The sequence below is a fragment of the Oncorhynchus clarkii genome, chromosome 7 (genome assembly GCF_045791955.1).
Source record: "Oncorhynchus clarkii lewisi isolate Uvic-CL-2024 chromosome 7, UVic_Ocla_1.0, whole genome shotgun sequence".
Classification (NCBI taxonomy): domain Eukaryota; kingdom Metazoa; phylum Chordata; class Actinopteri; order Salmoniformes; family Salmonidae; genus Oncorhynchus; species Oncorhynchus clarkii.
This window is the reverse complement of record NC_092153.1, coordinates 16115487-16143420: the sequence shown is the minus strand read 5'-3', so window position 1 is coordinate 16143420 and position 27934 is coordinate 16115487. Positions and strand designations below refer to the sequence as shown.

Sequence of the window (27934 nt, the reverse complement as noted above, 5' to 3'; positions counted from 1 at the left end):
GCCACCCATAAGACAATGTATCCATGCACTACTGTAAGTTGCTTTGGATAAAAACATCTGCTAAATGTCATATTCTATATTATTATAACGAAGACGTTAATTAGGGAAAAAGAGTGCAAAGTTGTCTGCCCAAGTTATTGTACCGATCGAGCATGCATGCATTAAATTGCTGAAGAGGAGACTGAGGTAAAACAAATATTGAAAAGCGGTGTGATAAAAGCTGATCAAGGCATCGGTGTCCAAAGACCTAGCTACTCTTACTTATTACCTGCATTCTCAGCCTCACTGGCTGTCACTCTGTCCCCCATGGCTGATAGTTCAGCAGCTTGGGCTAAATTTATGGAAACATAAGCTATTCAAGTTTATGTAAAACAGGTGAGTAATAAGCATAATCATTCAGATAAGCAATATAGAGAATGACCTGCATTCTCTGTCTGCAGCTCCTCCACCTGGCTCTTACTGCCACTCAATCCAGCGGTCAGGTCTAGAATGATAGAAGAAATATGAAAAACAGTTAATGTTGACCTTTGTTCTGATTGTGGAAAGAGGTGCCTGAAAATGTGCCTCTTGGCGTAATAAGGCCTAAGTACGTAAGTGCCTTACAAACTAACCTGAAAGAAACGTCCATCCAGAATGTTAAATGTTCATTATTTCCACTTTCGCTGACAATCAAATGTAACTTCAGTTGACTGTAAAGCAATAAATAATAAGCTTAAATGACCTGCATTCTCTTTCTCCACTTTCTCCACGTTATTCTTGGTGAGCATCAGCTCCACCCTAAGATCGGTCACTGTGTTTCTCTGCTCCTTTGCCTCAGCCTCACTGGCTGTCGCTCTGACCTCCATGTTCCTCAGCTTCTCGCTCTGCTCCACCACAGTGGTTCCCAGGTCGTGCACCATGTCTCTCAGCTCCTTCATCTCAGTCCAGATGTCAGGCGAGGTGGTCGTCTGTTTGTTGGTTTTCTCTGAAGCGTCAGTCATTTGGCTCTCCATCTGAACCTCTCTCACCCTGCTCTCTCTCCCTGCACTGTGTCCCGGTTGAGTGATGTCACTCTCTCTGACCCCTCCACTCTCCTCCTGAGTCCATGCCCCAGACAGACAGAACAACAACAGCAGCAGAACAACAGTACCCCTCATTCTGAAACGATACCTGTTCCGATATGATACACTTTATGAGGCTCAGACCCCTGACTCATATACACACATCTCAGTTAAGCAGTACGTGTACAAGAGACACGTGATACTCAGTGGAAAAATACTAAAGCCATAAGGATGTTCCGATAACAATTTTTTTTTAAATCAGAAGTTTCAACACAGCAGTTAAATCGATGTTGCGTAAGACTGTGAGAAGTCTGCAACTGCAGTGAGCTCATGTCTCAGTACAGTTTGTACTTGGGTCACTTTGACATTATTCCAACTAATGATTATGGATATGATCGGGGAGGGACGCTGATCCTAGATCTGTACCTAGGGGAACTTCATCCCAGAGTTTATGATAGGTGTGACTGGCCATTGTCAGATCTCATCCAAGTAGGTTGGATCTAAGCATTATGGCGAAGGTCCATTGAGCATTCTAGGCAAAGGGAAGGTTAAGCCCTACTGCTTCTCCACCTATCCACTGTTTCATATCTGCATTCTGTAAACACAGAAGGGGATGGAGGGGTCAAGGGACCAAGAAAGCTGATAAAGAATGAGTGCAAGGCAATGAGTTATATATATTACATAAGTGAACTTGCTTTGATCTGTCTAGCTACCTGGCTGTCTGCCCCCTGCAGAGTTGAGCTACATCAGACACTCATTGTAAATGCTTCAATGAATTACATGAGATGTGTGTACAAAAACACCTAAACAAAAATAACTTTGTACTGGGGAGAACCCCAAAATGGTTTGAGGACTGGGGTACCCACAATGCATTATAACGGGAACGTTGTGACGTCATGTTGTTGCGCAAGAACTGCACGACCCAACAAGAAGCCTGTGGGTGGTGGTCGGTTCGTTCAGCCTTTTTATAGTAAAAGCTACTGAACTAACTAGCACGCTAATTTGGATTAGCCCTACCCAAATCAGTTAATTAAGCCCAGGTAAGCACCATTTCGCAAGCTTTTGGGAGCTAGCAGCTACTAGCCAGCTAAGGGCATGCTAACGAAGCTGAGCTAGAACAAGTAACGTTAAGATGGTTCAACGTTAGCGTAGTGAAATTGCCAATAGCTTATAGTGAATTGTAATAAAACAGCAAGTAGACGTTAGCTAACTAGAAGTTTTGATACAATACAGTGCATTCAGATAGTGTAGACCCCTTGACTTTTCACAAATCTTATTACGTTACAGCCTTATTCTAAAATTGATTAAATTGTACCCCGCCCCCAATTCTACACACAATACCCCATAATGACAGAGCCAAAAGGAAAAAAAATATTTTTGCAAATGTGTAGAGAATACAAACTGAAATATCATATTTTACATAGGTAATCAGACCCTTTACTCAGTACTTTGTTGAAGCACCATGACTCTACAAGCTTGGCACACCTGTATTTGGGGAGTTTCTCCCATTCTTCTCTGCCGATCCTCTCAAGCGCTGTCAGGTAGGAATGGGAGCGTCGCCTCAGATATTCTCAGGTCTATCCAGAGATGTTCGATCGGGTTCAATTCCGTGCCACTCAAGGATATTCAGAGACTTGTCCCGAAGCCACTCCTGCGTTGTCTTGGTTGTGTACTTAGGGTCGTTGTCCTGTTGGAAGGTGAACCTTTGCCCCAGTCTGAGGTCCTGCACTCTGAAGCAGGTTTTCATTAAGTATCTCTCTGTACTTTGCTACGTTCATCTTTCCCTCGATCTGCTGAACAACATCCCCACAGCATGATGCTGCCACCACCAAGCTTCACCGTAGGGATGGTGCCAGATTTCCTCCAGATGTGACGCTTCGCATTCAGGCCAAAGAGTTAGAGTTTGGTTTCATCAGACCAGAGAATCTTGTTTCCCATGGTCTGAGAGTCCTTTAGGTGCCTTTTGGCAAACTCCAAGTGGGCTGTCATGTGCCTTTTACTGAGGAGTGGCTACTCTAGTATAAAGGCCTGATTGGGGAAGTGCTGCAGATGGTTGTCCTACTGGAAGGTTCTCCCATCTCCACAGAGAAACTCTAGAGCTATGTCAGAGTCAACATCTGGTTCTTGGTCACCTCGCCGACCCTTCTCCCTCGATTTCTCAGTTTGGCTGGGCGGCCAGCTCTAGGAAGAGTCTTGGTGGTTCCAAACTTCTTCCATTTAAGAATGATGGAGACCACTGTGTTCTTCGGGACCTTCAACGTTGCAGAGATTTTTTTTGTACCCTTCCCCAGACCTGTGCCTCGACACAATCCTGTCTCGGAGCTCTACGGACAATTCCTTTGTTCGCATGGCTTGGTTTTTGCTCTGACATCCACTGTCAGCTGGAGGACCTTATATAGACAGGTGTGTGTCTTTCCAAACCATGTCCAATCAATTGAATTTAACACAGGTGGACTCCAATCAAGTTGTAGAAACATCTCAAGGATGATCAATGAAAACAGGATGCACCTGAGATAAATTTTGAGTCTCATAGCAAAGGGTCTGAATACTTATGTAAATAAGGTATTACTGTTTTTTATTTTTAATACATTTGCAAAGAATTCTAAACCTGTTCGCATTGTCATTATGGGGTATTGTGAGTAGATTGGATATCTTTTTTTTAAATACATTTTAGAATAAGTCTGTAACAGAACACATTTTGGAAAAAGGGAAGTTGATTATCCCTTTTATACCATGGTTATAATTTAACACGTTTGCTGCTAGAAATGTGTTAAAACATCCAGTTGAAATAATGCACGCTCTAGAATGCCCTTCAAGTATTCAACAATGCCATGGTATAATTAAGCAATAAGGCTTGAGGGGGTGTGGTATATGGCCAATATACCACTGCTAAGGGCTGTTCTTAGCCGTGGTATATTGTCCAAATATTATAAACTGGTTAACAACATAATTAGAGCAGTAAAAATACATGTTTTGTCATACCTGTGGTACATGGTCTGATATACCACGGCTGTCAGCCAATCAGCATTCAGGGCTTGACCACCCAGGATATAATGCCCATTATACACTGGGTGGTTTGAGCCCTGAACACTGATTGGCTGACAACCGTGGTATATCAGACTGGATACCACGGGTATGACAAATTATTTTTACTGCTCTAATTACGTTGACCAGTTTATAATAGCAATAAGGCACCTTGGGAGTTTGTGGTATATAATCAATATACAGAGGCTAAGGCCTGTATCCAGGCACTGCGTTGCGTCGTGATAAGAACAGCCCTTAGACGTGGTATATTGGACATATACCACACCCCCTCGGGCCTTATTGTTTTAAATAACGCACAGTATATCAGCACAGTAGAATTCGATGGCTAAATTAATTCTTAGATGTTCGAGCTGCTTTTGAAAGCAAAAGGTTAATTGAAAACATTATTTTCGTTGCTGAATTAGATTTTCATAATAGCAAGCTAGGACTGATGGTTTGGTTAGCTGAACTAGCAAGTCTTTTTGGTTACCAAGTCTACTCTAGTAACTAGCTATATGTTAAACACATTCATAGCAGCAAATGTGTTAAATTATAGTCTTGGTATGAAAGGGATAATGAACTCGGGGCTCTATGCGTTCTCTAAAAAAATGCTCTGTGGAATGTTAGTTCACTCCTCTAGCGCGTCGTGGAACACACCTCCCACGTCGTTCATTATTTTCCACAGAACTCGTTGATTATCCCTTACATAATGCACACTCTAGAATGCTCTTCAAGCCAATCAGGAGTATTCAACAATGCCGGAGTATTCAACAATGCTAACGAAAATGTTCTAGATATCTAGTTGGCTAGACATGATTTGTGTCATGCCGTAACTAGCTAGCCTGCGTTAGCGAACAGTAGCTAGCTAGATGGCCGAGGAGAACAGATGTGTGGAGACTGGCTGCTAGCCAGTTAGCTTCCACTAAACCTTGCAGGGCATGACACAAATCATGTCCAGCCAACTAGATATCTAGAACATTTTCGCTCGGTAGCTAACGCTGTCTAACTAGCTATGCGTGTTTTATGGTGACTGAAAGAGTCAAACCAGTAACTTTACCACAGTGTTGGTTTTGTACTTCCTAGACTGATGTACATCACATCATTAATGTGTTGTGCAGTTGAGAAACCCGGCTATAAAATAAGCAGTACTACGTGTATGATGGCTACCTGATATGAGAATGTGTCTAACTGAAACCTGCTACTGTTTGGCTTCTCTCCTGTCCCCATTTGTAGAGGCCAGACTGGCTATGTCTGAGCCCTAAGGCACAGCAGAGCATCCCAACTGGACCACTACAAGTAAGACCTGCTAGTAGTAAGCCCATATCTAACCAGGGCTTGGGTCAGTTCCAATGCAATTCAGTTTCAATTCCTCTCTAAATAGAAATTAAATTGACCCAATCCATGGTCTAATGTGGATCTTATATTCTGCTATTTGTTTATTTTTAAATGTTTTATTTAACCTTTATTTAAGTAGGCAAGTCCGTTAAGAACAAATTCTTGTTTACAATGATGGCCTACCAAAAGACTTATCAAATCAAATCAAATTTTATTTGTCACATACACATGGTTAGCAGATGTTAATGCGAGTGTAGCGAAATGCTTGTGCTTCTAGTTCCGACAATGCCGTAATAACAAGTAATCTAACTAACAATTCCAAAACTACTGTCTTGTACACAGTGTAAGGGGATAAAGAATATGTACATAAGGATATATGAATGAGTGATGGTACAGAGCAGCATAGGCAAGATACAGTAGATGGTATCGGGTACAGTATGTACAAATGAGATGAGTATGTAAACAAAGTGGCATAGTATAGTATAAAGTGGCTAGTGATACATGTATTACATAAGGATACCGTCGATGATATAGAGTACAGTATATACGTATGCATATGAGATGAATAATGTAGGGTAAGTAACATTTATATAAGGTAGCATTGTTTAAAGTGGCTAGTGATATATTTACATCATTTCCCATCAATTCCCATTATTAAAGTGGCTGGAGTTGAGTCAGTGTCAGTGTGTTGGCAGCAGCCACTCAGTGTTAGTGGTGGCTGTTTAACAGTCTGATGGCCTTGAGATAGAAGCTGTTTTTCAGTCTCTCGGTCCCAGCTTTGATGCACCTGTACTGACCTCGCCTTCTGGATGATAGCGGGGTGAACAGGCAGTGGCTCGGGTGGTTGATGTCCTTGATGATCTTTATGGCCTTCCTGTGACATCGGGTGGTGTAGGTGTCCTGGAGGGCAGGTAGTTTGCCCCCGGTGATGCGTTGTGCAGACCTCACTACCCTCTGGAGAGCCTTACGGTTGAGGGCGGTGCAGTTGCCATACCAGGCGGTGATACAGCCCGCCAGGATGCTCTCGATTGTGCATCTGTAGAAGTTTGTGAGTGCTTTTGGTGACAAGCCGAATTTCTTCAGCCTCCTGAGGTTGAAGAGGCGCTGCTGCGCCTTCTTCACGATGCTGTCTGTGTGAGTGGACCAATTCAGTTTGTCTGTGATGTGTATGCCGAGGAACTTAAAACTTGCTACCCTCTCCACTACTGTTCCATCGATGTGGATAGGGGGGTGTTCCCTCTGCTGTTTCCTGAAGTCCACAATCATCTCCTTAGTTTTGTTGACGTTGAGTGTGAGGTTGTTTTCCTGACACCACACTCCGAGGGCCCTCACCTCCTCCCTGTAGGCCGTCTCATCGTTGTTGGTAATCAAGCCTACCACTGTTGTGTCGTCCGCAAACTTGATGATTGAGTTGGAGGCGTGCGTGGCCACGCAGTCGTGGGTGAACAGGGAGTACAGGAGAGGGCTCAGAACGCAACCTTGTGGGGCCCCAGTGTTGAGGATCAGCGGGGAGGAGATGTTGTTGCCTACCCTCACCACCTGGGGGCGGCCCGTCAGGAAGTCCAGTACCCAGTTGCACAGGGCGGGGTCGAGACCCAGGGTCTCGAGCTTGATGACGAGCTTGGAGGGTACTATGGTGTTGAATGCCGAGCTGTAGTCGATGAACAGCATTCTCACATAGGTATTCCTCTTGTCCAGATGGGTTAGGGCAGTGTGCAGTGTGGTTGAGATTGCATCGTCTGTGGACCTATTTGGGCGGTAAGCAAATTGGAGTGGGTCTAGGGTGTCAGGTAGGGTGGAGGTGATATGGTCCTTGACTAGTCTCTCAAAGCACTTCATGAAGACAAAAGGCCTCCTGCGGGGACAGGGGCTGGGAATAAAAATATAGGACCAAACACACATCACGACGAGAGAGACACTACAACACTACATAAAAAGATCCCTAAGACAACAACATAGTGTGGCTTGTTATTTTTCCCTGTCAACATTGTTAGTTGCAGCCCAGTTTAATTCACTCACACGCTGCAGAGGGTCGATCAATTGAGACAAAAGCCATTGTGTCCCTTAAAGAGAGGAAATAAAATGACTGACCAGTTCTGAGAGCTGACCGTCTCCCTCTCCCCTACAGTGCAGTGAACCAAATGGGTCGTTGTGTCTTTCTGTTCCTGCTGCTACAGACCCTGCAGACATTGGCTGAAGGTAGACGTAAAGTATATCTACCGCTCTCTCATATGGACATTTGCTTTGCATGTGTGTTAACTCTCTCCCCTTCTCCTCTCTCTCTATTAGATGGCCAGTTGCTGTGTGTGTGTGAGGGCAGCGGCTGCCTCAACTCCCCCCAGTGCGAGGGCTCTCAGTGCTACTCGTCGGTGGCGGTCAGTAGCCATGGGGCCGTAGTAACACGGGGCTGCCTGCAAGGATCAGAGAAGACCCGTTTGATCTGTTCTACGGCCTCCTCCCTCAGCCATGCCCTGCTCTGCTGCTCCAGCTTCATGTGCAACCGCAACGCCACCGCCAGCTCACTACTGCCCCTCCTCGCTACAGGCGGGAACTGCACCCTTTAAACTACTTTAAGAAAAGCAAAGACTTTGGCTTGTTTCATGGCATGCTGGGTCCAGTTATAGTGATGAAACATTTTCTCTCTCACTCTTCCACCTTTCTCCCTCCAGCTCCAAAAGAAGAGCCTGTGAGGTATCGTGTGGAGACTCTGGCCCTGTTTGTATTGGGTCCAGTAGTGATCCTAACCCTCCTGTCAGTCCTATCTGTGTTGGGCTGCAGGAGGCTGCACCACGGCAGGCTACAGAGACTACAGGAGTTTGACCCAGAACAGGATGCGATTGACGGACTCATCACCTCTAATGTTGGGGACAGCACTCTGGCTGTAAGAAGAAAAGACTTGTATGAGTTTGTTTGCATGTATTTTATAGAGAGAACCCTGATGACCTCTGTCTCCCCCACTTCTCTCTCTAGGAGCTGTTGGACCACTCCTGTACGTCAGGCAGTGGTTCAGGCCTGCCCTTCCTGGTCCAGAGAACTGTGGCCAGACAGATCAGCCTGATGGAGTGTGTAGGTACGTAGAAACGCAACAATTAGATCAGCCTAATGGCGTGTGTAGGTACAGAGAATCACAACACATACAACAGACAAACACATATAACAGAAATGTAAACATGGGTTTTGTAACGAATGAGGTCTCTCTCCCCATGTCTTTAGGGAAGGGGCGTTATGGAGAGGTCTGGAGGGGTCAGTGGCAGGGGGAGAACGTGGCTGTGAAAATCTTTTCCTCCCGGGACGAGAGGTCATGGTTCAGGGAGACTGAGATCTACAACACAGTGCTGCTGAGACACGAGAACATACTGGGTGTGTAGGAGTCCATCTCGCTCTCTAACCCACATCCAGCTCCCACACGCTGTATTGGACACAAGCACACAACAGCATATTGAACAATGTTATGATATGAAATGGTAATATTCAAATAATATTTAATAATGGTCAGCGTTCTCCCCAAATAATGTAAGAGGGGGGTGTTATCATATACAGTGCCTTCGGAAAGTATTCAGACCCATTGATCTTTTCCACATTGTTACGTCACAGCCTTATTTTAAAATGGATTAAGTCATTTTTACCCCTCAATCTACACACAACACCCCATAATGACAAAGCAAAAACAGGTTTGTAGAAATGTTTTCACACAAAAAAAAAGTGAGGTTGGATAGGGAGCGTCGCTGCACAGCTATTTTCAGTTTTTTTGGTACCCCAGATCTGTGCCTCGACACAATCCTGTCTTGAAGCTCTACAGACAATTCCTTCAACCTCATGGCTTGGTTTTTGCTTTGACATGCACTGTCAACTGTGGGACCTTATATAGACAGGTGTGTGCCTTTCCGAATCATGTCCAATTAATTGAATTTACCACAGGTGGTCTCCCAAGTTGTAGAAAGATCTCCAGGATGATCAATGAAAACAGGATGCACCTGAGCTCAATTTCAAGTCTCATAGCAAAGGGTCTGAATATGTTTGTATATAATTATCTTATTAATACATTTGCAAAAATGTCTTAGCCTGTTTTCGCTTTGTCATTATTGGGTATTGTGTGTAGAATCCAATTTAGAATAAGGCTGTAACAAAATGTGGAAAAAGTCAAGGGGTCTGAATACTTTCCGAATGGCCTGTAAAACCATTACAGGTGTTAAATCACCCGCCGTACTCAGCAGCAGCACCTTGTTAAAAATTCCTGGGGAGAACCCGATGGTAATATTAAAATAAGTTATTAGTTAAGATATTTGACCTCTCAGTTTCCTTCCAGGCTTCATGGCATCAGATATGACGTCTCGTAACTCCAGCACCCAGCTCTGGCTTATCACACATTACCATGACAACGGCTCGCTCTACGACTACCTCCAGAGGGTTCCCGTGGAGACGGGGGAGGGCCTAGCGATGGCGACGTCGGTGGCGTGCGGTTTGGTGCACCTGCACACGGAGATCTTCGGCACCGAGGGGAAGCCGGCCATCGCTCATCGAGACCTGAAGAGCAAGAATATACTGGTGACCAAGGAGCTACGCTGTTGCATAGCTGATCTGGGTCAGTAGTGTGTGTCTGAGTGTCTGTCTTTACATGATACTAATTAGCATCGGTACTTAAATCCAATGTGAAAGAAATATGTCAGATTGATAGATGCAGAGCCATATAACAAAAAATAAACAGGGCACCCACAGTAGCCATTTTGTGCCAGTACTGACCAGTTTCTCTCCTCTCCCCCTGTTCCCTACAGGCCTGGCAGTAACCCACTCCCAGTCAGACAACCAGCTGGATGTAGGAAACAACCCCAAGGTGGGCACCAAGCGCTACATGGCTCCTGAGGTGTTGGATGAGTCCATCCAGACAGACTGTTTTGATGCTTATAAGAGAGTGGACATCTGGGCTTTCGGTCTGGTGCTGTGGGAGATCGCTAGGAGAACCTACAGCAACGGTGAGGACTAGTAATATTTTTATTACCTAAAATAGTTCAGAAACCTCTGACGTCAAGTGGCTTCCTCTCCTCGTCCCCTTTCCTTCACCTAGCCCCTGTAACCCTTGACCCTAACACTAGATGTCCTCTTACCCCTGTGATCAGGTATTGTGGAGGAGTACAAGCCTCCGTTCTATGACCAGGTGCCTAACGACCCCAGCTTTGAGGACATGAGGAAGGTGGTGTGTGTGGAACAACAACGACCGTTCATCCCCAACCGCTGGTTCTCCGACCCTGTGAGTATGACCACTACATGACCGTTAAATGACCACACACACTGGTACCATGACCTTAACGGTAACACTACATTAAGGTCATCCGTTCTCAGGTTTCTGTGTTTCAAACCCTGTCTTCTCGTGTATCAACTTACAATGACCCTCTCCATCTCTCTCCCCCTCTCTCTTTCTCCCCCCTCTCGCTCTAGACCCTGTGTGCCCTGGTGAAACTGATGAAGGAGTGTTGGTACCAGAACCCCTCGGCTCGCCTCACAGCCCTGCGCATCAAAAAGACCCTGAACAAGATCCATAGCTCCCTGGAGAAAGGAAAGCAGTCGTGAGGAGAGGAGGACGACTGCCAGAGGAGCGATAGAAAGAAGGCAGGGAAGTAGAGATGCCAGATCAGATGGACACAGCTGCTGCTACTGAACATGAATGTTGTTTTCCTTATTGGCTGAATGCTGAACTGAACTAGCTGGTCACTCAGTGTGAGATGGTGTTACCGTAGCCTTACCCTGCTTTAAAGGCCTGTGCACGCTGCAGGGGTCAAGGCTGGGGCTCAGACCCTCTATACACACACGCACTTCTGCCCATTTGTCGTTTCAATGTTCAGCCAATCATATTATGTTGCTCTACTCAGACAATCAGATGTGTATTCCAATGTAGCTACACACATGAACGAACACACACACAATCTTGAGTTCAGTTACACAGGAACAGAGCCAATAGGATCAAATGAACGCTGTGGTTGTGAACTCTATAGTAAAATATTTATGTAATGTGCTTTATGTGTAGGGTGGGACTATGATGATTTGTAATGTTATGACTAGGAGTTCGGGAGTTGGTCTTGGTAAGGGAAAACTGATAACATTACAAGGACACTTTATGTACCCATGTAAATGCAGTTTTTTGGCTAGTAAGACATTGTGTATTTACAAAGGAAGTCAGGAGACATGCCTCCACATGCTTTGAATTGTGAGCTGTGAATGCATTATTGTTATAAATATTGGAACCACATACTGATTCAGTATTGTATGCTTTGTAGAATTCCACCTAGTGCTCTTGATTTACTCCACACCTGCGCCATGTTGGCAGAGTTTTCACCTTGACTGGTTTCAAAAGTGAAAAACTCTCCCAACCCAGAGTGCAGGGCCGGCTCTAGCCTTTGAGGCCCTAAGCCAGATTTGGTTGTGGGGCCCCCCACCTTGCCACAAAACATTTTATTGGCCCCACTCTTTACGGAGGAGAGAGAATGTTTTTTTTGAATGTGATTTTCCTGTGTTCTATATATTTCCACAGTATGAGGTTGGAATAATACTGTGAACATGAAAATGCCCTTTTAGTGTAGTAGCTGTTTGGAATTTCAGCCTGTTTTGGTGGAAGTTTCAGCCTTCCATGGTGACATCACCATGTGGTAAATGAGTTAATAGACCAATAAAGAGTTCCAAACCTCTCCCAATAACACTTTTAGTTTTCCACTCAGACAGTGCTAGTAAAGCTTTTTTGCTTTAGAAAGTGCTCTTGCTAAGAAGCTATTTTTGACCATTTTAATGAAACAATCACAGGTACTTAAAGGGATCCTTCTTTATTTTACCAATGAAGCCCTTTATCTCCTTCCCCAGAGTTGGATGGACTGGATACCATTTGTATGTCTCTGCATCCCGTATGAAGTCAGTTGGAGGTTGTCTCGTGAGCCAATGCTAACTAGTCTAAGGTATCTACTAGCCGGTGCTAATTCTAGCTAGCAATCGCACTAACGCTAGTTAATAACTTCCTTCAAACGGCACGTAGACACAAATGTTATCCACAAGTTAATCTGACTATGGGGAAGTAGAAAAGGTTTGGAATTTTATGCACTCACTACTGTAAGTCGCTCTGGAGACTGTAAGTCGCTCTGGATACTGTAAGTCGCTCTGGATACTGTAAGTCGCTCTGGAGACTGTAAGTCGCTCTGGAGACTGTAAGTCGCTCTGGATACTGTAAGTCGCTCTGGAGACTGTAAGTCGCTCTGGAGACTAAGTCGCTCTGGATACTGTAAGTCGCTCTGGATACTGTAAGTCGCTCTGGATACTGTAAGTCGCTCTGGATACTGTAAGTCGCTCTGGAGACTAAGTCGCTCTGGATACTGTAAGTCGCTCTGGATACTACTGTAAGTCGCTCTGGATACTGTAAGTCACTTTTTGTCATCTAGCGTCTGCTAAATGACAAAAGGGGGGCTTATTGCCAAAATCCTGAAGTATGCCTTAAATGTTACCCAGAAATGATTTGATATTGATATATAAACGGCTGGATTAGACCTCAGAAGTTTGGGGCAGAGAGAAAACGGAAACATTAACACATTTTGCCAATTTCCTGTAATTCTACACTACACTATTAACATGTCATGTTAATATGATATCTGAGTGAGAATGACAAACAAAATCAATGGGCCCCCCCTGCATGTGCCCTGTCGGTATTTGGCCATGATTACTACACATTTAGATAGCTGGCTAGACTAGCTGACATGGTTAATTGAGTGGCTGTCAGCAACTGACATGAGAGAAACTGCTGTTGCACAACAACATTTCTAAATTGCAGCTGGTATATTCTACTATTCTTACTCTCAATAGTAAGTTGAGACCCGGCTGAGTTCCTGTTTTGGGGGGGATCCCGGAGGCCCTTAGTGCCCGCTCATGTCACTTATGCCTGGAACCGGCCCTGCCAGAGTGTCAGGCAAGTTTAATCACATGTACCTAATGATTCTGCTCAGCCAGGACTTTACCTGATCGGGATTAGTGGACAGGATCGCCAACGCATAGGAAACAGACTTGTTCCTTTTGAGAGAATGTTTTACATGAAAAGCCAGGATTAAATCAGATCCGCAGTAGCCTGGTTAGCTGAAAAACACATTGCTCCTTTTGGGGGTCGGAGGTGTAACTGATTGGATTGAATTCTGACCTTAAGTTTGTAAGGAACAGTGTCTGTGGAAAATGTATTTGTAATAAGGTTGTACTAGTACCAAGGTTTTTAAAGTTGAGCCCCTCTATAAGACTCTGTAAAGATCTGTTTTCACACTGGTACTGAAGCTAACAGGAGTTGCTCAATTAAGGTTCCAGGTAGGTTTCCCCTAACCACATCCCAACTTTAACCACTACGGGGATGACATATCAGACCCTGTATCAGGCAACTTCTATCTACTAAAAGAGGTCAAGAGAGAAAATGTGTTTTAAAGACAGATTAGTGTATTTCTAGGGGCTGGATTAGATCCGTATCACGGAAGATCCATGTTAGAGCTCGATTGAAATTTAAAGGTAACGTTCCTGAGTTCTCGGAGACAATATTCACGGTAAACACCATTGTCTCACGTCAGATGGCGTCAGCACTCCGCGTCGCTCGTCCTTCAACCAATATCAGTGCATGCCGAATCGTCTCCCTACCTGACGTAAAACAATGCTGTAAACGCTGCATATGTCGACTCAATCGGAAATGACCTTTACATTTTAACGCGGATCTTCCGCTACACGGAATTAATCCAGCCCCTATTCAGAGGGCAGCTAACGAATGTGATTGGTTACGTTAAAGCAAGAAATATGAATGGAATTAGAAAACAACCACTGAGATTTGAACATCAGGGCATCAACAAGATCAGAACGTGACCTTCTGGTCCCTGTACCTAGTCCATTGCGCCACTAGGGGGAGCCATCAGTCTTTTTACTGCACATATATAACGCTGTTCAGTCAGGTCTGTCAGAATGACAGTAGATTGGGAATGTGATTGGTTAAGTATGTTGGGTTCGTGAACTGAAACCACACTGGGATTCGAACTAGTGACCTTGTGTGTCAAAACTAATTCTGTACACCCTCTACCTCTCCCAAGTGGTGAAGCGCTCTAAGGCACTGCATCTCAGTGCTAGAGGCATCACTACAGACACTTTGGTTGGAATCCAGGCTGTATCACAACCTGCCGTGACTAGGAGTCCTATAGGGGGGCGCACAATTGGTCCAGCGTCGTTTGGGTTTGGCCGGTGTAGGCCGTCATTGTAAATAAGAATTTGTTCTTAACTTACTTGCCTGGTTAAATAAAGCCTTTCTTTATTTGACATTCACCTGTAGCTGCAAACTCTGCCAACATCCAACCAATCACATTTATTCTGCCCTCAGAACAAGATCGAAAAAGGAGAACTCCACTGAGCTTTTAACATCAGAGGGCAAGGTGGAGCCACCATATCGCTTATAGTGTAGGGGTTAAGGGTCAATTTGGAATTGGGTATCTATGGGTCCCTTTGGGGAAACGAGCATGCACAATTATTTACATAAAAAGAACCAACCGTACATCTAGTTTTAGAGATTCTGTATTCATTCACAAAATTAGCTTATGTTGTTGCTGTACATTTTAAATATATATATATTTTAGATGTAATAAAACAATATCTGCTGTCTTCAATTCTGGTGGTAAAATAATAAACTGATTAGGTAAAAAAATATAATCTGCTCTATTTACAATGAATGTACACAGATTATACTTACATTAGAAGTTGATCAGACACTTGTACAATGAGAGAACTATGGCCACGGTTATCAGACAGGTCTACTGTGGCCTCATCAGTGCAGTTGAGTATCAGAGGTAGTTCACTAGGGCCGGGATTCAATCCGATCGCGGATTTGGACAATGCACCACCTAAAGGTAATTTCCGATTGAGCAGACCTATGCAGGGTATACTGTGAACGTGATCTCTGTGAACTCGTAAACATTGCCTTTAAAACGTGCACTGCCGACAAAGTGAGATCAGATTGAATCCTAGCCTAGACAAGCCTTACAGTACCTTTACACAACAATAACACCCTACCAGAGACCTGGGCCCAGATTCACAAAACACTTCTTATGCAAAAAAGTAAGACATTTCTTGTTAAGAAGGTTTTGTGAAACTGGGCCCTGGAGTCAGCAGTGGAGGTGGTCTGTAGTCTGGAGGGGGGTTTGGGTCAGGGTTCATTGAGTTCATCGGGTATGGTCGTGCAGGGTGAAAGGTCAACTGGTAGCGTCTTATGAGAGTTGAGTGAAGGTCAGGTCAGGTGTTTAAGTTAAGTTAATCAGGGAAGGAGCAATATAGTCATTGCAGGTCGTCCGGCAGGGTCTTATAAGGGTTGAGAATGCCTTTGGGGTCTAACATGATCTTAATGTTCCCCATCAGAGCGACAGCCAGGCTGGCTTTACTGTAGTAAATATAGTTCCTCTTCTTCAGGCCCAGGCCGTGCTCTGCGCTGATGCTGCCCTGGAAACGGGCCGTCCACTCATAGACAAAGGGTTCGATGGATGCCAGGAGGTTGGGGTCTTTGGTAGGAGAGGTGATGTTCAGGTGGAGGTTACCATCACCTGGTGGGAGGAGAGGACACACACAGTCAGGCACACACACACACACACACACACACACACACACACAGTCTTACCAACGTGTCCGTATCCAACCACACTCTTGGCCCTGTCTCCCAGGTGTTCTCTCATATCTGTGACCAGCTGGTAGATCCGTTCCACAGGAAGTGAGATGTCGTATTTATATGTGAAACCATCATGAGTTAAAGCCTCTGTTACCCGCTCACGCAGTGACCAGAGAGCCTAAACACACACAGGAACACACACACACACAGGAACCCACACACAGAAAAATACACACAGGAAAACACATTGAGGCAACGTCTTGCATCATCCAATGTTTTATCATTCTTTTTAATGATTCTCTTCTATTTGTCAGTTTGATATCAACATATTCATGAATGAAAGTCACCTTGATTTTGGCCTCCTCCGTTGCTACGGTCCCGTCAATAACCTGGGATGATGTCATGGCCTCCTCCAGAAACTGGTGCAACTTCTCCTCATCGTGGGTGGGGTTAGAGCCGGACGTTTCTATGACAATGTAGAACGGACAGTCTGCGGAACAAAGCAAGAAATAGATAAGAGGCTTTGAACCAATCCGAGTTAGAATTACTCAAACAAACAATTACTAGAACGTTCAAAAGCATTAGAAAATCTGTGTGTGTGTGTGTACCTGTGATGGGGTTAGTCAGTTTCAGGTGTGTGTTCAGTAGTCTCATACACTCTCTGTCCAGGAACTCAAAGGCTGAGAGGATTTCTCCCAGCATGCCTCTACACAGCTGGAAGGTCTGCAGCAGCTGCTCAAAACTTTCACAGCCTGGACACACACACACGATCATATCATCACAATAAATTGTCATGGCGATCATCTCACAGAAGAAACACATCACATGCGTCATATATTGGACTGCGTGAGTGTGTGTAAACATACATAAGTCAAAAGGAGGATGTATTTGTGACATCAGATGATCACTAGTTACAAGGTCATGAGGGGTCATGAGGTCAGGTCACACCCACCCAGGAAGGCCACGTTGACGGCTTTAGGTTTCCGTGGACACAGGATGGTTACGGCGGTGATGACCCCCAGTGTGCCCTCTGACCCGATGAACAGCTGTTTGAGGTCATATCCTGTGTTGTCCTTCCTCAGGGTGGCTAGGCAGTCCAGGACCCTCCCGTCTGCTAGCACCTACACATAAATACACAGAGTATTGGTGCTGTCCTTTATAGTTAGTTGAATTTCAAAAGGCATAGCCCCCTGTCCCCCCCCTCCCCTACTGACCACCTCTAGTCCTAATACTGTCCCTCGTAGGGATCCGTAGCGTAGCAGCCTCAGCCCTCCAGCGTTAGTGGCTACGTTGCCTCCTATATGGCAGCTTCCCTTTGCCCCCAGGTCCAGAGGCATGATGTAGTCCTTGTCCTCTAGGTAAAGAGACAGGCTCTCCAACACACAACCTGCTTGGCACGACAGAATACCTAGCAGGAGAGGAAGAGAGAGAGAGAGAGAGAGAGAGAGAGTTTGGACTGTTAAACACTAGGGTAAAACTTTGAGAATTGGAACAGGAAATTTGACGTGTAACTGACCAATGAATAGTGACAGTAACCCTAGAATTACAGACGATACTGACCGGAGACAGAGTCGAAGTTGAGGATGTTGTTCATGAGAGCGGTAGAGAGGATGATTTCATCATAGACAGGAACACTGCCTCCCACCAGCCCTGTGTTACCACCCTGAGGACTCACTGCCAGGTTACGACTGTTACAGTACCTACAGGAGAAACACAACACAACATTAGAACACAGGTACACTGCCTGCTACCAGTCATGTAACACTGCAACAGTAGAGGAAACCTGGCTTCATACACTAGAAGACTGGAGAATAATACCCAAGGATCTGAGAAACTTCCTCTGTAGTCTGGGGCCTCAGCAGAACCTCACTGAAACCTGCACAGACAGAGAGAGGAGATCAACACATCAACTCAATACAACAAGTACATAAACAGTTCCTAACAACCCTACAGAGGAGACAAAGATAGCAAGCTCTTTCCTCCACAATCTCCCTTCTCTGACCTATCTTTCTACATTTGAGTTATTTAGCAGACACTCTTATCCACAGTGACTTAAAGTAGTGAGTGCATACATTTTCATATTTGTTTGTACTATTTGTTTCTCTCGCTCTCTCCCTCCCCCTCTCTTTCTTTCTCACCTCTCACTGACTTGAGCCAGTCCATATTACTGGCCTCCAGTATATCTGGGTCAGTGATGGTCCTGCCTGGTATTATCTTGCTGAAGAAGGCCATGTCCTCTGGAGTTACCCTGGAGAAAGGCCTCCTCTCTGGGGCAGCTGTGGGTGACGGGGTGGGTCTCTCTTCCCCAGCATGGAGCTCCCGACAGCGGACGCCACAAGACACAGGCCTGGGTGTCTGGAGCAGGCCGCTGCTAAAGCCTGGGGGTAAAGTTCTGACTACGGCTGGAGGTGAGGCAGTGCTGAGTGGACTCATCCACCTGAGAGCAGTCCTCAGACGCAACCTTCTGTGGAAGAGACCAGCCATGGCTGGGGAAAGAACGGATGCCTAGAGTGGATGGGGAGGGATACTTAGTTACATTGCAAAGTGTATTATGTGGATGTTTTACATGCACTGACTTTAAGTTTGACAAAGTATTCCTGCATAACTAAAACCAATCATATAACTACACAATTTAATTTTGTAAATCTAACCACAATCTAATGGTTTAAACACACACACACTACAGTAAGCTAGTGCCATGCAACAATGCCATGCTTCCCATTGTTAACCCAGGTGGTGCAGCGGTCTAAGGCAATGCATCTCAGTGCTTGAGGAGTCACTACGGACATCCTAGTTCGAATCCAGGCTGTATCACAACTGGCCGTCCCATAGGGCGGCGCACAACTGGCCCAGCGTCGTCCGGGTTTGGCCGTCATTGTAAATAAGAATTTGTTCTTAACTGACTTGCCTAGTTAAATAAAATATTATATTTCGTTAACATACTGTACCTGTCACTGTAGTTCAGTAGTGTTTGTGCTTTTCTTAGATTCTTAGAATGTGCACCATTCTCATTAGATGGACGACGTTTTCCTTGAAAGCAACAGCACTGCAACTTTACACGTCAACCACCGAAAAATACAAGATGTGGCTATAGCTAGCAAACGTTAACGTTACTTCGTATAACGTTTGCTACCAACCAATCGGGGAACGTTGTTGGATGCAAGTGTCTCTATTAATATCGTATAATGTCGCAAATATAGCTATCTGTCACAAAGTTCAAGGGCAGATGAAACTACAACGTCAAGATTGTTGTGGTCAATATATTGTTTACATCCGGGACAGCTAGCTAGGAACCTAGTACGTAAGAACAAGTGGGAGGTCAGGACCGTTTAGCTGAAAACACAGTTCTGAGAAGGTGCAACACAAAAAGGGTATTTCCGGTTTTGGCACAATAAAAGCTTATGTCTGATAAAAACGCTCCTAAAACGTAAGAATAATATTTTGTTTTATTATATAACATTTCAATGGCCACTGTTCTATGAATGATATCTGGGTATAACAAAACAAATCATAACAAAGGCAAGCTTTTATTTTATCAGCAGTTCATCTTCTGAATTTGATAATAAATCAGTCTCCCTAGGCAGACAAGGTTGGGTTGCATACCTCCCATAATGTTAACAATGTTCCATTGCCCTAGGTCTGGGATTGCCTAGACTAATACATCATTTTAAGAAAGTATGATCAACTGTAGAAATAGGAACTCATACAGTGCCCTCCTGAATTATTGTCACCTTAGGTAAATATGAACAAAAAAGGCTGTGAAAAAATGTCATTGTTGTTTATCAGCTTGATCTTACATTCAAAATATCATATGAATTAAACCTTTAACTGAGTTAAAATAGTTTTAAAAAAATGTATCGTCATCAAAACAATATTATTTTAGTCACAATAATTGTCCCCCTTGCATTTAGTGCTTTGAGCACCCTTCCTTTGCCAAGATAACAGCTCTGAGTCATCTCATATAATGTTTGATGAGTTAGGAGAACACACCCTCCCTTTGCCAAGATAACAGCTCTGAGTCATCTCATATAATGTTTGATGAGTTAGGAGAACACACCCTCCCTTTGCCAAGATAACAGCTCTGAGTCATCTCATATAATGTTTGATGAGGTGGGAGAACACACCCTCCCTTTGCCAAGATAACAGCTCTAAGTCATCTCATATAATGTTTGATGAGTTAGGAGAACACACCCTCCCTTTGCCAAGATAACAGCTCTGAGTCATCTCATATAATGTTTGATGAGGTGGGAGAACACACCCTCCCTTTGCCAAGATAACAGCTCTGAGTCATCTCATATAATGTTTGATGAGGTGGGAGAACACACCCTCCCTTTGCCAAGATAACAGCTCTAAGTCATCTCATATAATGTTTGATGAGTTAGGAGAACACACCCTCCCTTTGCCAAGATAACAGCTCTGAGTCATCTCATATAATGTTTGATGAGGTGGGAGAACACACCCTCCCTTTGCCAAGATAACAGCTCTGAGTCATCTCATATAATGTTTGATGAGTTAGGAGAACACACCCTCCCTTTGCCAAGATAACAGCTCTGAGTCATCTCATATAATGTTTGATGAGTTAGGAGAACACACCCTCCCTTTGCCAAGATAACAGCTCTGAGTCATCTCATATAATGTTTAATGTTTGATAACAGCTCTAAGTCATCTCATATAATGTTTGATGAGTTAGGAGAACACACCCTCCCTTTGCCAAGATAACAGCTCTGAGTCATCTCATATAATGTTTGATGAGGTGGGAGAACACACCCTCCCGTTGCCAAGATAACAGCTCTGAGTCATCTCATATAATGTTTGATGAGTTAGGAGAACACACCTTCCCTTTGCCAAGATAACAGCTCTGAGTCATCTCATATAATGTTTGATGAGGTGGGAGAACACACCCTCCCTTTGCCAAGATAACGGCTCTGAGTCATCTCATATAATGTTTGATGAGTTAGGAGAACACACCTTCCCTTTGCCAAGATAACAGCTCTGAGTCATCTCATATAATGTTTGATGAGGTGGGAGAACCCACCCTCCCTTTGCCAAGATAACAGCTCTGAGTCATCTCATATAATGTTTGATGAGGTGGGAGAACACACCCTCCCTTTGCCAAGATAACAGCTCTGAGTCATCTCCTATAATGTTTGATGAGGTGGGAGAACACACCCTCCCTTTGCCAAGATAACAGCTCTGAGTCATCTCATATAATGTTTGATGAGGTGGGAGAACACACCCTCCCTTTGCCAAGATAACAGCTCTGAGTCATCTCATATAATGTTTGATGAGGTGGGAGAACACACCCTCCCGTTGCCAAGATAACAGCTCTGAGTCATCTCATATAATGTTTGATGAGGTGGGAGAACACATAGGAAGAGAACGGATTTGAGACCATTCCTCTATACAAACCCTCTCGAAATCCTTCAGAGTCCTTGGTCCTTGCTTGTGGACTCTCCTCTTCAGCTCACCCCACAGTTTTTTCAATGGGTTTATGCCAGGGGACTGGGATGGCCACTGCAAAAGCTTGATTCTATGGTCAGTGAACCATTTTCGTGTGGATTTGGAGGTATGCTTTGGATTATTGTCCAGCTAGAAGATTCAACGACAACCTAGTTTTAGCCTCCTGGCACAAGTAAAATATTCTGGTTCTTGATGGAGTCCATGATGCCATGTAACCTAACAAGGTTCCCATTGCCTTTGGAAGTAAAAGAGTGTGGACTAGGTTATTTTCTGCATGGCCATGGCACTTTTCACACCAAACCCACCTCTGGTGTTTGTTGCCAAAAAGCTCTATTTTAGTCTCATCAGATCATAGAAACTGGTTCCAATCATAGTTCCAATGGCATTTAGCAAACTCCAGCTGCTTACGTTTGTGGTTTGGAGACAGCAGAGGCTTTCTTCTGGCAACCCTTCCAAATAACTTATTGGCATGGAGGTGGTGTCTAATTGTAGTTTTGGAGACTTGATGACCCCAAGATGTTACCAACTTCTGCAATTCTCCAACTGCGATCCTTGGAGATTTTTTGTTGTCACTTGAACCATCCTTCTCACTGTGCGTGGGGGCAAAATACACTGGCGTCCTCTTCCAGGAAGGTTCATCACAGCTCCAGGTGTTTTACATTTCTTAAGTATTGCCCTATTAGTGGAGATGGGCATTTTCAGGCATGTAGCTCTCTACATTACCCCAGACGACAGTAGTTCATTTGACAATGGAAGAGAGCTCATGAGATTTGTTTTAGAATTTTCTCTACCTATCCCAAATGTAGAAGCACTGGTAATGGCTCTACCATTCCCTCTGATAGGCTATGTTGGCCATATTACACCTAGATCTCCCTGTACACCTATGAAATACTTTCAAGATGTAGGAGTGCATAGTGTAAATACTGTGTTATACAGTATAACTTGCAGTCGAGAGATTTTTACGGTACGCATGCTGGTAGAGAAATAAGATGTGCTGGATGGGTAATTACAGTGCCTTGCGAAAGTATTCGGCCCCCTTGAACTTTGCGACCTTTTGTCACATTTCAGGCTTCAAACATAAAGATATAAAACTGTATTTTTTTGTGAAGAATCAACAACAAGTGGGACACAATCATGAAGTGGAACGACATTTATTGGATATTTCAAACCTTTTTAACAAATCAAAAACTGCAAAATTGGGCGTGCAAAATTATTCAGCCCCTTTACTTTCAGTGCAGCAAACTCTCTCCAGAAGTTCAGTGAGGATCTCTGAATGATCCAATGTTGACCTAAATGACTAATGATGATAAATACAATCCACCTGTGTGTAATCATGTCTCCGTATAAATGCACCCGCACTGTGATAGTCTCAGAGGTCCGTTAAAAGCGCAGAAAGCATCATGAAGAACAAGGAACACACCAGGCAGGTCCGAGATACTGTTGTGAAGAAGTTTAAAGCCGGATTTGGATACAAAAAGATTTCCCAAGCTTTAAACATCCCAAGGAGCACTGTGCAAGCGATAATATTGAAATGGAAGGAGTATCAGACCACTGCAAATCTACCAAGACCTGGCCGTCCCTCTAAACTTTCAGCTCATACAAGGAGAAGACTGATCAGAGATGCAGCCAAAAGGCCCATGATCACTCTGGATGAACTGCAGAGATCTACAGCTGAGGTGGGAGACTCTGTCCATAGGACAACAATCAGTCGTATATTGCACAAATCTGGCCTTTATGGAAGAGTGTCAAGAAGAAAGCCATTTCTTAAAGATATCCATAAAAAGTGTTGTTTAACGTTTGCCACAAGCCACCTGGGAGACACACCAAACATGTGGAAGAAGGTGCTCTGGTCAGATGAAACCAAAATTGAACTTTTTGGCAACAATGCAAAACGTTATGTTTGGCGTAAAAGCAACACAGCTGAACACACCATCCCCACTGTCAAACATGGTGGTGGCAGCATCATGGTTTGGGCCTGCTTTTCTTCAGCAGGGACAGGGAAGATGGTTAAAATTGATGGGAAGATGGATGGAGCCAAATACAGGACCATTCTGGAAGAAAACCTGATGGAGTCTGCAAAAGACCTGAGACTGGGACAGAGATTTGTCTTCCAACAAGACAATGATCCAAAACATAAAGCAAAATCTACAATGGAATGGTTCAAAAATAAACATATCCAGGTGTTAGAATGGCCAAGTCAAAGTCCAGACCTGAATCCAATCGAGAATCTGTGGAAAGAACTGAAAACTGCTGTTCACAAATGCTCTCCATCCAACCTCACTGAGCTCGAGCTGTTTTGCAAGGAGGAATGGGAAAAAATGTCAGTCTCTCGATGTGCAAAACTGATAGAGACATACTCCAAGCGACTTACAGCTGTAATCGCAGCAAAAGGTGGCGCTACAAAGTATTAACTTAAGGGGGCTGAATAATTTTGCACACCCAATTTTTCAGTTTTTGATTTGTTAAAAAAGTTTGAAATATCCAATAAATGTCGTTCCACTTCATGATTGTGTCCCACTTGTTGTTGATTCTTCACAAAAAAATACAGTTTTGTATCTTTATGTTTGAAGCCTGAAATGTGGCAAAAGGTCGCAAAGTTCAAGGGGGCCGAATACTTTCGCAAGGCACTGTATCTAGACCTGAAACGTTTGATTGACGAGTAGGTTAAATCAAATCAAATGTTATTTGTCACATGCGCCGAATACAACCTGACAGTGAAATGCTTACTTACAAGCCCTTAACCAACAATGCTTTAATATGTTTTAAGAAAAAAAAAATGTTAAGTAAAAATGTATAAATGAAAGTAACAAATAATTAAACAGCAGCAGTAAAATAACAATAGCGAGGTTAGATACAGGTGGTACCGGTACAGTGTCAAAGTGCAGGGGACACAGGTTAGTCGAAGTAATTGAGGTAATATGTACATGTAGGTAGAGTTAAAGTGACTATGCATAGATAATAAACAGAGAGTAGCAGCAGCGTTAAAGAGGGGTCTGGGTAGCCATTTGATTAGCTGCTCAGGAGTCGTATGGCTTGGGGATAGATGCTGTTGGATGTGTCCCTGAATTCTTGCATTCTAGTTCAATAAATTATTAATTAGGGAAATCAATATGAGCTGACTATAGAACCTGCCAACAGTGCATATTGTTAAAAACATGTCTGAAAATGTTCTTATCCATGTTGATCTAGCCAATCAGACAACCTTTCTTGCTAAAGAGCATCAGACACTCCTCCATTCATTCTCTATCATATTCCCCTCTATCAAATTCCTCTCTATCATATTCCCCTTCTATCATATTCCTCTCTATCGTATTCCTCTCTATCATATTTCTCTCTATCATATTCCACTCAATCATATTCCTCTCTATCATATTCCGCTCTACCCTCCATCTACTCCCCCTCCCTTTCCGTCCTCCTCATCTCAGAATAGCTCCGCTCCATCGGGTAGATTTGGAATTCAACATTTTAACAGTGCAACACTCCCCAGATTTGTGAAATGTAAACATTGTGTGTTTATACTGTGTTATATAGTATGCCTTGACAAAAATCAAACAGAGAGTAAATCTTTTTTATAGATTTTTTTTATAGCATTTTTCATTGCATGCAAAAATACAGTATCCCGCCCTGCTCTCTCTCTCTAATACCCAGTCTACTCATCCATCTTCAAGCTTTCATCCTTTCCCTGCTCTTCTATCACCCTCTCAGTTCCACCTCCAGCTGGCTCCCTCTTTTTCTTCTTCTCTAGTCTCCTCCTCTCCTCTTTCCTCCTCTTTTCTCTCTTCTTCTCCTCCTTTTCTTGAATCTTTCTCTCCATCTCCAAGAACTCAGCTTGAGCTTTCTCTCTCTTTTTCAGCTCCTCAGAACACTTCTTCTCTTTCTTAATCCTGTCTTTCATCATGTCATTATGTATCTTCATCAGCCCCTCTAACCTCTTTTTCTCTGCCTTTTCCTTCTCTTTTCTTTCCTTCTCTCTCTTTTTCTGTTCTAACTTCTCCCTCTTTTTCTCAGCCTTCATGACTTTCTTCTGCTCTTTCTCTCTGTCATTCATCTCTTTCTTCTCCCTCTTTTTGTTCTCCTCCTCCTTGTTTTTCTTCTCATTTCTCTCTTTCTCGTCATCTTTCAACTTCTTATGCAGTTTCTTATTTTTCTCTATTTCCTTCATCTTCAAAAATGGGATTTTCTGCATGTGGTTCATGACCAGAAAGCCCACTCTTCCCAGGATGGTCTCTGCTCTCTCTGATGAAACCATCCCATTGGAGCTCTTGGAATGGGCACAGTCCGCCTCACGCTTCAATCCCTCCCTCTGTCTCACCTCCTCCTTGACGCTCCTCTCTTCACTCTCAATTTCAATGCCTATCCAATAATCCTAACAGGAAGACATTGACTCTAGATGTAATATTGTTCCAATGTGTCACATTCAATACACATTTGAGTGATCGACATACAATGATGACCTCATGGGGCACACAATTTGGAGGACAGTAACTAAGGTCCCTTGTTTTTTTGTATCCCCATTATATTTTACAATACCCATAGATGTTCTTCCTGGGTCCATACTAAAAGTAATACAAATGTTAACTCTAGTGAGGGGTGATGTTTCATACTATGAGCAAAGAGCAGCAAGGTTGTGGTCAATTCCAGTCAATTCAAGAAGAACTCTAAAATTCCAATTCTCTTCAATGCTTTGAATTGAAATGGAACTGATCCCCATACCTGTAAAGTAGTAGTGTAAAATAGGACACCTACCTTTGCCTCTTCCAGGGTCCAGGTCCTGGGTTCATCATTGCGGGTTGCCAGAGTTAAGTTAACATCTGGGTCCAGCTGGTGAGCGTGAGGGCAGAGATCCACCTCTTCACTAGGGCCATTCACTTTTTGCTCTGGCTCCTTGTGGTCCTTGTCATGGATGCATCCCAGGATTGGAGGAATTGCTCGGACAGGGCTTTTATCACCTGTCAGTTCCTCTCTCTTGACAGTGGGTGCAACTGCACTTGCCTCGGTGTCAACTGAGCACTCTGTGTTGTCCTCAACTGTCTCCTCTGGCAGTTGGTGGCCATTGTTGTTGTGGATGCATGGCAGAACTGAAGGACTTTTATCTTCCCAAGTGTAAAGGGCAACAGTTGCTTCTTTGTCTACTGAGAACTCTGTGTTGTCCTCAACTTTCTCCCATAGCTGTTTGTGGTCAATGCTGTGGGTGCAGGGCAGCCTTAGAGGCAGTGCTGCGGGTACAGGAAGACTCTTATCAGCTGAAAACTCCTCTTGGAGGACAGCGGACACGGAAGCGGCAGATTCACTGGGGACTGGACACTTGTTGGTTCCCTCTACTGCCTCCTCTGGCAGTTTGTAGTCCTTGTCAAATACCGGTGGCAGACTTGGAGGCAGCATTGGGACAGGGCATTTAGCTGTTGATCTGTCCACTCCATCAACAGTAGCTGTGCCTGAAGTGTTCTCTGTAGCACCTGAGACCTCATAGGCATCCTCTACTGTCTGCTCTGGAGGCATGAAGTCATCGTCAAAGACTGGTGGCAGGCATGGAGGCAGCACTGAAGGAAGACTTCTGGCTGCCCATCGGTTCTCTATCTTGACAGTGGCTGTGTCTGCAGTGGCCTCTTTGGCAACTCGGCACTCTGTGGCTGAAACAGCAGGCTGGGAGGTTTCTGGGACAATGAATGAATTGCCAACGAACCGCTGAGCCAGTGGTGGGAGGGAGAAAGGATAGAATCTGTCCTCTTCCTTTATATTAGATATTGCCACTGGAGTAACTGAGAGCTCAGTGGTTCCCTCTACTGTCTGCTGTGGTGGAATGGAGTCATCGTTAAAGAAGTGTGGCAGGTATCGATGCAGCATTGAGGAAAGATGTGTATCTGTCAATAAGTCCTCTCTTTTACCAGTAGATACATCTGCTGTGGCCTCTGTGGCAACTGGGCACTCATCAGGGACAAAGTATGAAAATACAATGAACCGCTGTGCATACTGAGCACGTATGGCCAATGGAGAGGGGCGATGTAACATGGTTGGTATAGGCCTCCGATTGGTGAAAGCCAGCGGTGGGAGGGAGTCAATACAGGGAGCCATGAACTCAGTGAGTGGACGGTTAGTCACATCTCTCACATTCTGCGGGAGAAAAGAAACAGACCTGATGAAAGTGATCATATTCACGACATACATACTTTATGAGTCAACGCTATTTACTTATACATCACATATACAGGGCCTTCGGAAAGTATTCAGACCCCTTCACTTTTTCCACATTTTGTTACCTTACAGTCTAATTCAAAAATGTAATAAATCCTTTTTTTCCCTCATCAATCTACACACAATAGCCCATAATGGCAAAGCAAAAACAGAATTGTTCCAAATTCATTACAAATAAAATGTGAAAAATCACATTTACATAAGTATCCAGACCCTTTACTCAGTACGTTGTTGAAGCACCTTTGGC

General features: G+C 44.1%; 3 protein-coding genes across 3 annotated transcripts; 1 reads left to right on the top strand and 2 right to left on the bottom strand.

Moving 5' to 3' along the window:
• Positions 1 to 257: 257 nt before the first annotated feature.
• On the bottom strand, positions 258 to 1221 carry LOC139414018 (fibrinogen- and Ig-binding protein-like). The gene is made up of 3 exons (XM_071161896.1): positions 722 to 1221; positions 422 to 484; positions 258 to 331 (listed from the first exon to the last, which is right to left on the bottom strand). Exons 1-3 carry the CDS (start codon positions 1134 to 1136, stop codon positions 258 to 260), a joined length of 552 nt encoding a protein of 183 aa, XP_071017997.1. The 5' UTR covers positions 1137 to 1221.
• A 718-nt stretch (positions 1222 to 1939) lies between these two features.
• On the top strand, positions 1940 to 12082 carry LOC139412954 (activin receptor type-1-like). The gene is made up of 11 exons (XM_071159866.1): positions 1940 to 2080; positions 5298 to 5360; positions 7528 to 7598; positions 7689 to 7943; positions 8069 to 8280; positions 8370 to 8469; positions 8613 to 8759; positions 9706 to 9981; positions 10172 to 10369; positions 10514 to 10644; positions 10833 to 12082. Exons 3-11 carry the CDS (start codon positions 7541 to 7543, stop codon positions 10962 to 10964), a joined length of 1509 nt encoding a protein of 502 aa, XP_071015967.1. The 5' UTR covers positions 1940 to 2080; positions 5298 to 5360; positions 7528 to 7540; the 3' UTR covers positions 10965 to 12082.
• A 2859-nt stretch (positions 12083 to 14941) lies between these two features.
• Positions 14942 to 19319, bottom strand: LOC139412953 (D-2-hydroxyglutarate dehydrogenase, mitochondrial-like). Its single transcript, XM_071159865.1, has 10 exons — positions 18984 to 19319; positions 18174 to 18540; positions 17854 to 17911; positions 17596 to 17735; positions 17250 to 17443; positions 16988 to 17156; positions 16644 to 16787; positions 16383 to 16525; positions 16048 to 16213; positions 14942 to 15973 (listed from the first exon to the last, which is right to left on the bottom strand). Exons 2-10 carry the CDS (start codon positions 18517 to 18519, stop codon positions 15711 to 15713), a joined length of 1623 nt encoding a protein of 540 aa, XP_071015966.1. The 5' UTR covers positions 18520 to 18540; positions 18984 to 19319; the 3' UTR covers positions 14942 to 15710.
• Between the last annotated feature and the right edge of the window lie 8615 nt (positions 19320 to 27934).

Coding starts and splice junctions, on each gene's coding strand:
- LOC139412953 (XM_071159865.1), bottom strand. CDS start 18,519: ATGGCTGGTCTCTTCCACAGAAGGTTGCGTCTGAGGACTGCTCTCAGG. Junction 17,912..18,173: donor CTGGCTCAAGTCAGTGAGAG/GTGAGAAAGAAA, acceptor CTGTCTGTGCAG/GTTTCAGTGAGGTTCTGCTG. Junction 16,788..16,987: donor CGTCAACGTGGCCTTCCTGG/GTGGGTGTGACC, acceptor GTGTGTGTCCAG/GCTGTGAAAGTTTTGAGCAG.
- LOC139414018 (XM_071161896.1), bottom strand. CDS start 1,136: ATGAGGGGTACTGTTGTTCTGCTGCTGTTGTTGTTCTGTCTGTCTGGG. Junction 485..721: donor AGTGGAGAAAGAGAATGCAG/GTCATTTAAGCT, acceptor CTATCATTCTAG/ACCTGACCGCTGGATTGAGT. Junction 332..421: donor GCTGCAGACAGAGAATGCAG/GTCATTCTCTAT, acceptor CCATAAATTTAG/CCCAAGCTGCTGAACTATCA.
- LOC139412954 (XM_071159866.1), top strand. CDS start 7,541: ATGGGTCGTTGTGTCTTTCTGTTCCTGCTGCTACAGACCCTGCAGACA. Junction 9,982..10,171: donor CTGTTGCATAGCTGATCTGG/GTCAGTAGTGTG, acceptor TGTTCCCTACAG/GCCTGGCAGTAACCCACTCC. Junction 10,370..10,513: donor TAGGAGAACCTACAGCAACG/GTGAGGACTAGT, acceptor CCCTGTGATCAG/GTATTGTGGAGGAGTACAAG.